This window comes from Neolamprologus brichardi, chromosome 13, assembly GCF_056152115.1.
Source record: "Neolamprologus brichardi isolate AB-2024 chromosome 13, ASM5615211v1, whole genome shotgun sequence".
In the NCBI taxonomy this organism is placed as follows: Eukaryota; Metazoa; Chordata; class Actinopteri; order Cichliformes; family Cichlidae; genus Neolamprologus; species Neolamprologus brichardi.
Genome location: NC_142116.1, coordinates 2,687,746 through 2,702,156, shown reverse-complemented (window position 1 = coordinate 2,702,156; position 14,411 = coordinate 2,687,746). Strand labels below are relative to the sequence as shown.

The following is a 14,411-nucleotide window of genomic DNA, read 5'->3' as shown; positions in this document are numbered from 1 at the left end:
ATAATAATAATAATAATAATAATAATAATAATAATAATACAAGGAAAACAGTACGTTAATTAAAACTATTTTAAGAAAACCTTATGCCTTAACAAAAGCCAGTGAATTACTAGCAAAAACTCAGTTTAATGAATGAATTTCTGCATTTATTTAGTTAATTTTATTTTTCTGCTACATCAAACCAATTCTGTTCTAGTTTTGCTTTATTTTATTTTACAACAATGAGCTATTTTTTGTCAAAGGGTCAAAATATTATGTTTTTAGTAATTTCCACTTGAGTGATATTACTATAGTAGCATTTGTTTTAAAGCTCGGTTTTATTCTACTTAATGAGGCTATTTTATTTTGGTGTTGGTTTTCTGTATGTGTTGCCTGCAAGGATGAAATCTTAGCCATGTCGTATTTATTTATCTATTTGATTCATTACACATTTTACATTATTGCTAAGAGTTTTTTAAATTATTATTAATTTATTCTTAAAATGTATGAATGTATGTATTTTCTAATTAACAGCTGCCGACAGGAGCGCTACTAATCCGTTTATTTCGCAGAGAATCCCTGTGATCCGGACAAGAAAACCGTTCTCGCGAGATTGCGTCGATGTAATTTACCGTGAGAGAACATCTCGCGATATCTCAGTGGCGTTACCCCATTTTCCAGCTGTCCCTCAGTCGGTCAGGATTCCAGAGCCACGGGAGATTCACCGGAAAGGGTTTTAGTGATAAAACAGCAAATTTTGAGAGAAGAGACCACATTGTGTGGTCACATAAGCACCCATCTGCCTAATTTATTCAGCATTCAACGATGGAAAGTGAACTATGAGGTAAGAGCCGAGTGCAGTATGGGTGATGTGAAAGAATGTCCCTGAGCGGGCTGGCGTTAGCTCATCACTGGTTAGCCTGCTCGCTAACTGCACTGACAGCTTTGGGGGCAATAAATTGATATTTTTTTTACCGACGTGGGATGTACTCCTATCAGCCTCCATAAGTGATGTGATGAGATGTTCAAGAATTTAAGGAAATGCGTGATATTAGTTATTGCAACAAGATCGGAGCGTAAGGAAACTGTTAAGACGATGCTACCCACCCACTGTTAATAGTTAGCCTGCATGCTAATGTTAAATCACTGCATCTGCATTGCCTGCCTGTGACCTAACGTTTAATTTCACAAACGTGTTCCTTGTGTTTATATGGAGTGTCGTTAGTACCCGGATCGGCTGAGAGTAAGATGATGAGACGACAGTGCTGACGGTGCGAGGTCAGAGAGCTGCTCTCAGGGTGGAGGTTTGTTCAGTAAGCCTAGCCTTTGCTGATATAAGTCCGGATTTTAGCCACAGCTGCTTGTCCAGTCAAAACAACGCTCCGAGTGCCTTATAATCTATCTGAAAGGGCTTAAAACCGCCCGTGTGTGAAGCGACACAAATGATGAAGCGACACACTTCATCATTTGGCGAGTCCAGCTGAGATGATGCAGGAAGTGAGGAGGGATTGCCAAACGAATCTTTCCTGTTACTGTTTTCCAGAGAATTTAGCACACTCCCTCTGCATTAGAGAAGGTGTAACATCAGCGTTTTGATTGACAGGGCTTACTAGGCTCCATCGGCTCGGTCTGGTTTCCATGGTAACGTGGATGCTGAGTGGCCGTCGTGAAGGTGGGAGGACTGGAGCTTGTTTCATTCCCGAGTTGATTAAAAGAAAAGAAAAGAAAATCTAGCCAGTACTGCTTTGATGTTGTTATGAAAACTGGAAGAAAGTGGGCTAAGAATGAAAGGAAGAAATCTGAGCACGTTATTTTTTGCTAACCTAACTGGACATTGCTTGGAAGTGTTGTTGTATTTCTGCTTTGCACTCTCACTCAGTTCATGGCTGGTGCTTGTTGGGTCTGCATCCACTATTACACTTGTTTGGGATTGTAATTTCTGCGTGTTCTAATCAGTGATAATGTTCAGGTAATAGGATTTAAATTCAATAACGTGATACTTGTAAAAAGACAAAATGCCAGATGTGGCGTTTCAAGTCTGTCTAATGCATTTTAATAATAGTCATTATTGGTAGGGGACCTGTGTTAACCTGACACACAAAATTAACACGAGACAAAAAATGTGATCCACAGCTAACTCTCCTCAGCAGAACAAAACATAATGACATGCACTAATTACTGTACATTTACAAAAATGCACTCACTGAATAGCATGCTGTGTAATGCTAGCTAACAGTCTTTCAGCAGTTACGAGGGAATCAATCAGTTCACAACAGAGACAGATGGTAGATGTAGAAAGGAGCAGCCATGCACCAGAGTAACCTTATACCTGGATCTGTTTTGCATCTTTTTAAAATTGCTCTCTCTGTCTGTGCTGGACTTTGGCTTTAGGCAGGTCTGTGTTTATTTAACAGGGACGGTGCATGTTAATGAACATGAGTGCAAGAAGATCTAACAAGCCAGAGTTTAGCAAAACTGCTAACTTGCCTCAGTTGTGACTGTTCAGGTCACATAAAACTATGTGATAAAGAAAAACATCAAGATATGTAACAAAACAAACAACATATCACACAATAAAAGTGTTTAAAATGACCACATGCTTGGTTTGTGATAAACCATTGTTTGAGATGCGCCTTAAAAGTGGCATATGCAGAGGGCGCCTTTATTGGTATTGATAATCTAAGGTGGACTGCTAGTAGACATTGAAGGCTCTGATTGTTTCTAAGTGTATTTAGAGTCTCTATCATAAGTCAGTCATTGTCAATATATTTTCCCTGATTGGTTCTGGCTTCAGTCGTTTGTTTTAAGAAATCATCCACTCACTTCGTGTTGCCAGTGGTTATTTTAGCAGCAGATTGGCCAAGATATCTCCCAACTACCACAGAGGAGGGCCTTTTTTATATTTCTTTGTAAAATGTGCTTTATGTATATATGATATCATACAGCCCTGACTTCTCCTGTAGATAGAAGGCAGATCTTGAAACAGTCACAAACAATGCTCACAACAGTGTGTTTATTGTATGGAAAGAACGTGAACTACTGTGGTAATTGGTGAACCAGTACGGTTGTCTAATAAAGCGAAAAAGTAGAAGCTCAGTGCAACAAAGGTGAATATGTCTGTGGTCACTAAAATACCACACCTGTGGTTTCCTGTAAACCTAACTGCATGAAGGGTTATAAAAATGACTCAGACACAGCAGACTTTTCTTAGTTATCTCGGTGTCTTCATTGTGACTCTAAATGATGAGCTGAAAAAAGTGATTGTGAGTGCACAAACAGACTGACAAACGAGTGATATGTTGATATATATGAGTGATATGTGGCAAAGGAGAGTTTCTGTGACTTCTTAGAAAGTGTGACGAACAATGGATAGCATTAGATGTCATCTAGCATGTTAGGCGTTAACCTGGTGAAGACTACAGCGAAGACAACATCCCAACAGTGGTGTGAAAGTGGAAGTGGGATTTTTACGGGACTGCGAGAGTTCAAAAGGTGTAGATTTTTTAATTAACCAAACATCAATCTCAGCATCGCATAACAGTTTGTTCCAGTGTGTCCCAGAGCTCCATTCAACAGGGTTGGTTGTTTTCTTTTATTTACTCTTTTTAATTGCAGGACTTTTAGAGGGTAAAAAATACAGTATAGTGCACAAACAAGGACAAAGTTTTAAGATAGATTAGGCGGTTAATCTGCATTCTATTATATTGAAAACCATAACCTGGAGCCCAACTCAACATTTAACAAATCTGCTTATCTTGGTAAACTTGATCTTCTACCAGAGGCCTGGGAGTTTTCTCTTATCTGTGTATCAGTGATGAAACACCGTATAGTCAAACTGCCATACCCTATGACAAAGAATACCATTGGCTAACCTGATAAGACGGTTAACAGTGTAAGAAGGACAGATATAGGAAGTATATACTGCAACTGCAACTCAACACATCTCTATTCTCTCATTTCACTACCTTCGCTGCTTTGTTTACTGCTTTGGTTGCTGTAACATGGGAATTTTTCAGTTTTGTGCTAAATAAGATTTCCAACCTTGGTATCAGGGTCAGAATTTCAGCTTGAGCTCAAAGCTCCTGCACAGCCATCGTAATGGGTGTTGCCACTGATATTGCCTTATTACATGTTTATTCACAACAATACAGGATGTACGGTATGAACATACAGGACAAATTACGCAATTATTCGTCACTTGCTTTGTAATCATTGTTTAACAAGATTTTATTTCACATTTCAAGAATAACAGGTAATCAGCACTAACAGTAATCTCAGGATAAAAAGTGTTTGAGCAGCTTGAGTGAGGCAAAATTGTGAGGCTCCGAATCTGCTCAGAATTTAAGAAGCTACATGGTGAGAATAGGGTTGTATTTCCTTTTTACTTGCTGTACCACTGATGAAGTTGGTCTTGCCTTCAGATTTTAAAGTTTTTGCAGCATTACTAATCAGGGAGAAGGCAAGACATGTTATCCAGGACCCTGGTAGCAGGAGGGGCCTTTCAAGAAATGAAATGTTTTTGGTTTGAATATTTTTTTCTTGTTAGTGTCATGATTAAATTGCCTAAATAAATCCAGCGGGTGGATAAACTTTAATTCCAAAAAATGGGGAATGGTGGTCCTCTGATTCCACTTTCACAACTTAAAAATAATGGAGTCAGTCTGGCTTCACAGCACAGCTGATGTATTCTGATTCTGTTTCCTCGAGACAGTAAAACTCAGGTTTTTAAAAAAGAAAAGAGAGGAAAAAGAGGGAAGTCCACTCTTAAGAAATACACCCACAGAAACAGAAACAGACACAGAGTAGAACTAACAGGTCAAGAATGGTTTAGCTAAGAGCAGTTGCAGGAGACCGATAGATGTCAGATGCGACCCTGTACCTATTAAATTTACCCAGCACAACAGCCAGAGTGAAGCAGCAGCAGGTCCCCCTCCAGATAATGTGGCACAAGCTGAGCTCATATAGTGGCAACTAAAATTATTCAAAGCAGTCAGCATATTGATAACAGTTTCAACTGAAGCTGGGCAGCACTAAAATCAACCAGCATTATTCTTTATTGTATCAGCAGTTCCAAAGTGTGCGATGAGGTAAGCAGGGCCATTGTGTTTCAGGCTGATAAAATATTGCAAAATATTTCAACGATGCTGTTCTTGAGGTTAAAAAATGGTTTGTAGGTAGTTGCTTAAATGTCTGTGGATGCATTTATTTAACTTTTCCTAGTTCTAATCAATGAAACGCATTATAGAATCTAATGCATTTTAACATAGTGCTTTTAGGCCCGTTCAACCAGCATACTGTATTTACAGAGTTACACAATGATCAAGATAATTACATTATTAAATAATCTTACGTCAAGACTTAATGATCTAGTTTAACCTCAGTTGGTCCTTGGCACCAAACAGGTTGACTGTAAGCAGGTTAGGAGGCTAATGTCAAACGTGTGTGTGCTTCATTCTTGTAGAGGACTGTCTGTGGAGCAGATGGTGAGAAGATGATGTGAAAGAGGAAACGAGTGTTGAAATGGTGTTTTTAAAAAAGTGTTACAGAAGTAAGACTGCATAAATATAAATAAATAATAAACACTTAAACAAAAAAATAGATTTCTGGTTGATAGTCGAAGCAAAGCTCATATTAGGGCTGGGCTATATCATACCGTTCACGGTAATACCGGTGTAATGTTGGGCAACGATAGGAAAATGAAATATCGCGATAGAATATGGGTAAAAGGCGCATGCGCAGTGCCTTTGTTTACATACGCACATGGCGGCGACGCAGAATGAGAAGAGCGAAAGTGGCTTGGTGAATGAAACGGATGAACCAGAACTGGTTTGTAAAAATGCTGCAACTTCAGTGGTGTGGAACCGGTTTAGCTTTCGTCCGTCAGATACACAACAAAGCACTATTTTTGGTAGAGCATGCTAGCGGGCCGTCGTTATTACCGTGTTGTTTGGAAAATACGGCACACTTAAAATCAATCCTTTGATTTTTCTGAAAGTCGACAGAGCCCCTTATAATCCCGTGTGCCTTATGTATGAACTCTGGTTGTGTTTACTGACCTCGAAACGATTGTATGTCGTACACGGCGCTCGAAAATCTGTCAAATGTTTCAGTACGACTTTGCTAAGCTACAAACCCGCACCGCTTGATGGATTGTCGGAGCATTACGGCTATCGTAGGCGGAGCCTCGCGGAGTGATACGTACTGTGCTTCAACATAATATTACCGTATTGTGTGTGTATAACCTCTTTTTACGTTTTGTGGATATTAAACATGGTTATGCTGAGGAAATGTCGGCCAGTTTCCACTGGAAATGCCTTTTGGTTAAACTGTCAGCAAGGAATTTGCACTGTTACATTTTTATATAACTTTAATGCAGATAAAAAACAGCTGCTTGTTTCAGTGAAAATACATTGATGGGGTTTTTTGCACTAATAAAGTTGTGGAGTTGTAAAGTATTTTGTCTAGTGTCAATTATATCGTCAGTTATATCGTTACCGCAAATTTTCAAATGTATATCGTGATAAATATTTTTGGTCATATCGCCCTGCTCTAGCTCATATAACTATAGAGTAGTAGTTCTGAATTTATAAATGTGCAAACCTATGATGTATCCTAGATGTTTTTTTAAAACGTGGAATGGGGAAAAATGTCCAGAGATGCTGAAGAGATGTAGATGTAGAAGGTGGGGTTGCCCACAGAGACAGTTTATGTCAGTGGGATGTGAAGCCTGGGGGGGATGATGGGATGGGAGAGATGCACGAGGAGCTGATGGAGACACTGCTCTGGTAATCTTGTGTTTGTGCTGGGTGGGTGTGGGTACTGCCACCTATCAAGCCTCAGCACTTGACAGCAACGTGATAAAAAATGTGGTAGAGCGTGTTGGAGACGGATGCAGAGCTCGGGGTCAGTGTCACAGGGTGTGTTCAGAGCGGGTGTGTCTTTCACGTGTGAGTGAGAAGAGGAGGAAGGAGGGGGTTGGACTTGGTGTGTGTTTGATAAAATGCACATGTTAGTTATATGTGGGGGGAGTATGTCGCGTGTGAGCGCTCATGCAAGGAGCCTGCAGTTATTAATATCAACACTCTCACTGTTAAGCCATCTGACAGGATGCAACAACAAAATAACAAATGAATGTTCTTAAGATCAGGGTTTAGTTCTGTCATTCAGTGATCTTCTGCTTCTCCTTCCTACCTAATGTGGGTAAGTTGTTTTTTCCTCGAAAACTACTAAGGGAGGTGCGCGACCAAGGACACAAAGATTGTGGCACAATGACATCAAAATCAGCCGAGGACACAAACAAAGCGTTGAGTATAGCGGCGCTGTTATGTGGGTAGTCGTGCTCCAAACCTCGATTTTCAACTACAAGAAGTCTGTTTTCTAATGCATCACATTGTACTGTGATGTTAACTGGAGAAAACAACTTCACATTCTACTTGATGATAATAGTAATAATTATGATGATGATTGATGATAATTGTGATTATTATTATAATAATAATCTCTTGCTTAGTGACGCAACAGTATCGGGTGAATAACAGGGCCTTGCCAATAACAGGTGACATTTCCACAATATGACATTTATGTAAATGGTAAATGGCCTGTATTTATATAGCGCTTTACTAGTCCCTAAGGACCCCAAAGCGCTTTACACAACCACCCATTCACACACACATTCACACACTGGTGATGGCAGCTACATTGTAGCCACAGCCACCCTGGGGCGCACTGACAGAGGCGAGGCTGCCGGACACTGGCGCCACCGGGCCCTCTGACCACCACCAGTAGGCAACGGGTGAAGTGTCTTGCCCAAGGACACAACGACCGAGACTGTCGGAGCCGGGGCTCGAACCGGCAACCTTCCGATTACAAGGCGAACTCCCAACTCTTGAGCCACGATTGCACCATGTGTTTCCTGTCACATGAATTTTTGACCCACTAAAAGTTTAAAATGGTGTATCAAAGAGCACCGATATAAAATGGTAACAAATGATCTGCGTTACCCTGATTAGTTGACATAAGTGGACACATGTTAGACCAACAAGTAAAACAGGAGAGCTGCTTCAGAAGATTGTGATGACAATGTTTGCAATCACAGGTGGAGCAATCTGTTGTCTGATTTCATCCGGCATAATGTGAAGTGATCATAGAGTAAATGTTTAAAAAACTGACATTCATTATGTGTTATCACCATGTTTATACTGTGAGTGAACATCACATTTACTCTTCGTTTCATTTTCTCTGTGCTGAATGCAGTGTCAGGAGTTCTTTTAACTGCTGTGTTCATAAGGTGCTTTTTCACTTCTCTGATTAAGAGCAACATGTTCACTTTAAGACAGAAGTAGAAAAGGCGCTTGAGGGGAATTGGAAACTATAAGCATAGATTGCAGCATTTCTTTCTGTGAGGTACAGTACAGTTCAGAGGACGTCCACAGACATAAGAATATTGGAGTGGATGGAGCATCAGTAATGCAGGAGCTTCATGTGAGGGGGAGGGACAACCAGAAGCCTTTAGTGTGTGTGTGTGTATGTGTGTGTGTGAGAGAGGGGGGGGGGGCAGAGGGGCTTAAACAGTCATCTGCCACAAGCCATGATAACAGACTCCAGTTACATCCCAGTGCTCTAATTATGGAGACTAATCCCACAATTACAGTGCATATATACGGGGTAAACAGAGCATTAAACCCTTAACTGCACATGATAAATATGACAAAAGATTCGATGCAACAAAGGGCTTCAAATTAATTTCTGTTCAGTACTTGCTATTGTTTCAGAAAGATTTGTGCCTGTTTTTGTCGTACAGTTCTGCAAAGGCAAGGTCACACTCAGGCTGTGCGTGCTGATGAATAAAGCAAGCTGGGGGATCTGGCCTAAAGATCATATCGGGAGCCTTTGCCGTTGAATATGTTTCTCCTGATGCATTTATTTGAATTTGATGTCATCTCCATATGTTTGCCTTAACATCCTGCAGCTTTAGCTCAGGACTGAAGGCACAAATATCTTTATCCTGATATGATCTTTTATTTTATTCTGAAAGGTCAGACTGGTGATGGGCTTCGGCTTTTCACTGGGAGCTGTTCTTTGATCTATAGTTATCTGTGGCATTCGATATTTCTCTTTTACCCACGACATGACAGAGTTGAGGTTCGGCAGGAAAATGCCCAAAATTGTTTTAAAAAATGTGTTTAAAATTGCAATGAAATAATGAATCACTCCGACCTTTAATAAAAACACGCTGCGTGTGGTGTCTTAAAAATATTTCTACATCTGACAAGTTGTTTGAATCATAAATACAAAACCAGATTTGTTCTGTGCATGTGCAAACATCTACATGTACGTAGAGGGAACGCTTGCTGACAATCAGCTGATTGAAATGTCTTACAGTATGTCTGTTATAATTTACCTGTGTTTAATTTCTTGTTTTTGTTGAGAATCTCAAATATTTTAGAGCGACGTTGACATGTGACTGTTCTGATATTTCAGGTGTGCCCAGCGAGTGCTTTTCTTCATTCACTATGCTGTTATCAGTTTATTAAATTACAATGCAATAAAGATAAATAAGAATAAAAAATAAGGCACACCTCTAAGATGCCTACTGAGTCGAGTGATAGCTGTCCTTAATCTGTCACAACTATTCAAGCTTCTTCTAAGGTCATGATGAGTACGAATGTTTGGACAGCGCTATTATTATTTTTTCCTCCAGTGTCACGATGGGTGTGATCCTCTTGTTCTTACTTGGGTTTTGTGTATAACTGGTTCTTGTACACAAACGTCAGTTTGTTTCACAAGCAGCTTAATCTGTGGTGAGGACTTTATGCAACTCGACTTTTCATTCACTAGATTTTGAGATGCTGGAAGGTAAAAATAATTCAGCAGTTTATAAACCCGACACGCTCTGCTACTGTTTCCATTCTTTGTAAATGGCACCATCTGTTTAGCATCACCTCTAAACTGTTGTGTTTTGCTATCATTTTTCTGTAGATGATTAGAAGTTTAATCACTTCTCCCTGTGTGTTGTTTAAACTAGGCAAAAATGTTTGCAGGCGCTCAGCTGCTTCAATATTCTTTCGTGTAATATCGGGCCACATGTGTGTGCGTGTGTGCGTGTGTGGGGTGGGCTTTGTTCCTCTGACCTACTTAAGTTGGTTACTTTGTCTTCCCACTCTGATGATAGTGGGGCACACACACTCCACAGCAAGCCCTTCAATCGGCCAAGGACAGATTCATACTGAAGGGTTTAGCAGTCTTATTGATACAGCAATATTCAATAATCAATAGTTTTATGATTTGTTTGAGCACTGTAGACTAAATTCCATCTGTCCTTATGCTGTTTTGAAATCCGATGAGTCGCCATCTGAGAACTTCATGTATTAAACTCTTGCTATCATGCGTGACATGATCCCTGTGGGACTAAATGGAAAAATTGCATTTTTGATTTGGACTCTCAAACAGAATTTGGCCTCACTGTTTGGTCATTTCTCGTGTGCGTGAAGCTTGGGCACAGCAAAATGGTCAACAACCCACACATACATATACTCACACATACTCATCCACCCGTCCTAAGTCCTTGTCTGTTGCAATGTATGTCACATTGTTATTGTTGGCTGTCTGCTAGCTGTGATACAGGGGGTGGGAGGCAGGTCTGGATCTGATTATCATGCCTTTGCTAATGCAGACACATGAGCTGTTGTAAGAGATGAGAGTGCTGGAGGAAATATAAGTTACATTTATTTTTCTAACTTTTCTGTCTGTGTTGTTTGTAAGAAATACTGACTTTAAAATATTTATTTAGATTTGACGCTAACATTGCTTTTATGAAGTTACAGTTGTAGCTCACTGGCTCTCGAGTGTCTTGGTTCTATAATAAAACCAACAAGGAACCATTAACTACTAATGCGAGCTGTGTAGATCAGCGGTCCCCAACCTATTTTGCGCCACGGACCAGTTTATGCCCGACAATATTTTCACCGACCGGCCTTTAAGGTGTCGCGGATAAATACAACAAAATAAAACTAGTACCGGTACCGAAAAAAAGAAGATTTATTCATAACACACGTGAAAAGACCCAGGAAAACCGAGTTAACGATAAAAACGATAACAAAATAACGCTGAAAACCGATAAAAACCCTGAAAACTATACATTTCACACCTGAGCCTCAACTCTCGCGGCCCGGTACCAAACGACTCACGGACCGGTACCGGTCTGAGGCCCGGGGGTTGGGGACCGCTGGTGTAGACTATTCAGAAATAATTGCAGCACCTTCAGCTAATGCACAATTTATAGTATGTGGGTATCTTTTTGCATTGGTTTGCATGGGACTGTAACCAGAATGTGTAAATTGTCCGATTACCACAAAAACAACCCCGTCTGCTTGCCTGCAGGGGAATGCAAGATGGACTAGAACTAGCTAGTTACAGCGACTGAACTTTCAAAATAAAGGCCTTTTCACACCAGGCGTGTAAAATCTGTGCAAATATTTCTGTCATTAAAAATATTTCTCCGACCTCCCATTTTTAATGGAGCCGTTTACACTGACTGCGTAATTTCACTGGACAAATTTGCAGCATTTGAACCAAGCTCGACGTTTCGTGTTATTTTTACAGTGCATAATGAGAGTGAGGGGGTTTTCCATTAGTAAATCAATCATGTCATCATATTAGACAGATGGAGAAATGAACTGAAATCACAGAATATACCCGAGCAACTGTCACTGGCCAATATGGGTCAAGTGTTATCTGTGGGAAACATGCTTGGGTGAAATCCTCTAAAAGCCAAAAGTCTGTACTCTGCCATGTGCAGGGTGCTGATTGGTAGAAAGGTCAGCTTGAACACAAGAGGATAAAGTCCAAACAAGAAAACATTTAATATTCAGAAAGCGCTGATGAGAAGCACAGACAGTGGCCTCAGTTGAGTTTTCTTATTAACTTGTTTCGCTTCACTACAAAGACGTTCTTTGTCTATTCTGACTTCTGTCTTCTTGTTTATCAGAGGCAGAATAAAGGATCAACACTGTGAACATGAGTGGCCAACGTTACTGTATTTTCACACATTTTTGACACTAACTCCTTGTGACGATGCACAGCTGTAACATGTGGGTGTGAGTCTGCAACGTACCTACCAAGACACTACCATGGAGGGTATTTTTATGTGTGGGTCATTGCTCAGTGTTATTGTGTAATCAGATCTGGACTATCACCAAAGTCTGGCGCCCCACTCTGCTCTAACATTAACTCCAGCAACTCCACTAAACAACCTCCAGACGCCTTTTACATCTAAGACATTAGAAGCAGAGGAGCTCTGGAGGATAGCTGTAGATTAGTCTTATAAAAGCAATAAATCTCTTCTGTTTTTTTGAAGGTGAACTAGGTTTTAATTGCATGCATTATGTTCTAAAAACTGTTCTTGTTAAAATGCACGGTGAAGCAAAGTGGTCCTGAAAACAAGTGACTGCGCTCAGGCTCAGCCTGCTCTGCATGAAGACAAGTTTGCTGCCCTGTTGACATGCACAAGCATAGCTAATGTGCTCTGACTGGATGCAGTCTGAACAGATGACAACTGGAGGTTTTTTTTTTTAAACATAACATTTGAAAACATCCAGATAAATTTCTTTAAAAGTTAGTAAGTGTAAGCGTGTAAGGATCATTGGGATGGAGACCCAAAAGAAAGACAGCAGAGAGGAAAATGAGCTCCAGACTGGACTGGAAAATTGCCTCCCCCTCACTGAGTTTGTCCACTGTGTCAGCACCTTTGGCTGTTGACCAGACATTGTTTTGTCCTTTAAACATCTTGCCGGGTTGCTGACCTCGCACACAGAGGCTGGCTCCTTCACAATAAAAGCATTTATCTGGTTCACTAGAGAAATAGTGTTGAGGCGAACAGGTTTTGTTGGTTCGATCAGATAAAACTTTCATCTGTTTTTCTTCATGTGTTGTTTCAGGTGTTGTATAGCTGCAGAAGACTGAGCGAACCATGGCACAGTTCCCAACCACGTTCACAGGTCAGTATTTACATGTGGCTGACTTAACAGAGAGGTATAGTGAACGTTTTCCCTCAGTCAAGCTAAATGACAACATCAAGAGTTCATCAGACAAACCACATCTTTGAAGTAGAATAAAGTCTCTCACAACATGCCCTCTAAATAGTAGAGGTGGGAATCACCATACATCCCACGATACGATATTATCACGATACTTAACACACGATACGATATTATTGCAATTTTTAAAAATATTTTGCGATATTCAGATTCTGTACATAAAGGTAAACTTTATCAATATTCATTTTCTCTAATATCAAAGTCTCACACTCAGTCTTTCTCTCATTTCAGTTTTATTGTTGACAAACTGAACGGTTTGTATTACAGTCTAGTCCAACTTAACTGAATCAACCATCTGGTACAATTATAGCTATTCTGAACTATGCAGTTTATGAAAACTATGCAGCCCCTTCAGCAACTGAAGAATTTGAAAGTAAATTAAAACAAAATATAATTTTACATTAAGTAAAAAAGTTTTAAACTTAATTAAAATAAAATATGTCTTAAATTAAAATAAGTAAACTGTCATGTTTATTGCTGCTGAAAAACAAGTTAAACACATTTGGACAGTGAAGGAATGTCAGGATTCTTGCTCAGAAAAAGGATCAACATGCTCTGAAGTCAGAGCACAAAAACCTTTTTTGTAACAAAATATCGATTTCTGCTGTCCCTGTATCCATACATTATTAGCAAACAAAATATCACCATACTACACAGTATCCATTTTTTCCCCACCCCTCCTAAATAGTGTGTTAGCCGTACAGCAAAGCTGATATTGTTGCTACTTTAGATACTTACATTGTTCTTATATTTTCAGATATATTTGTTTTATGCCCATGAGACTAAGTAGTAAAACAATTAATTTTACTTTTCTGTTAATATAGTTTTGGGGAGCACAGTAGCTGAGTGGCTATGAGTGGATGTAGCTCCTGTCAAAGAAAACAACCAAGTTGTTCTAAAATTGTAGCCAAAGAGACAGATCTCCCATCACAACAACTAAGAGATGGAGGCAAAGGCAGACTAATAAAGCTGTGTCCCAAAACGTCGGCTGCATCCTCCAGAGGCCGCATTTGAAGGCCGATTACGTCACAGCCAGGCGACGAAGGCTGTCCCAATTCGTCGACTCCTTCAAATGCGTCCTTCATTTCCCCGAATTTGAAGGATGGGTCGGGTGTGTACTTCGTGGCCCACCATATCCCAGAATTCATAGCACGGCCCAGCCAAATTTCAGCTGTCAACAATGGCGGCCGCTACTAAGTTTTAAAATTACTCTTATTAATCTTTCTGGGCCACAAAATAAACTTTTAACATATTTTAAGGCGAGAAAGTAGCTGTGTAAACTTCAAATATCTGCTTGGTTTATCAAGACATCGCATATTTGCAAAAGTGTGCCGACGT

The 14,411-nt window shown here is 40.0% G+C and overlaps 1 protein-coding gene across 7 annotated transcripts in view; it reads left to right on the top strand.

The window, feature by feature from the left end:
• The first annotated feature begins 663 nt into the window (after window positions 1–663).
• itsn1 (intersectin 1 (SH3 domain protein)) overlaps window positions 664–14,411 on the top strand; it is a 57,458-nt gene continuing 43,710 nt past the window's right edge. For all 7 annotated transcript variants that reach the window (XM_087849976.1, XM_087849977.1, XM_087849975.1 and 4 more), the window contains exons 1-2: window positions 664–823; window positions 12,915–12,974. In XM_087849976.1, coding sequence (XP_087706102.1) covers window positions 12,947–12,974 — 28 coding nt within the window. In that variant the 5' untranslated portion in view covers window positions 664–823; window positions 12,915–12,946. The remainder of the gene's footprint in view (window positions 824–12,914; window positions 12,975–14,411) is intronic.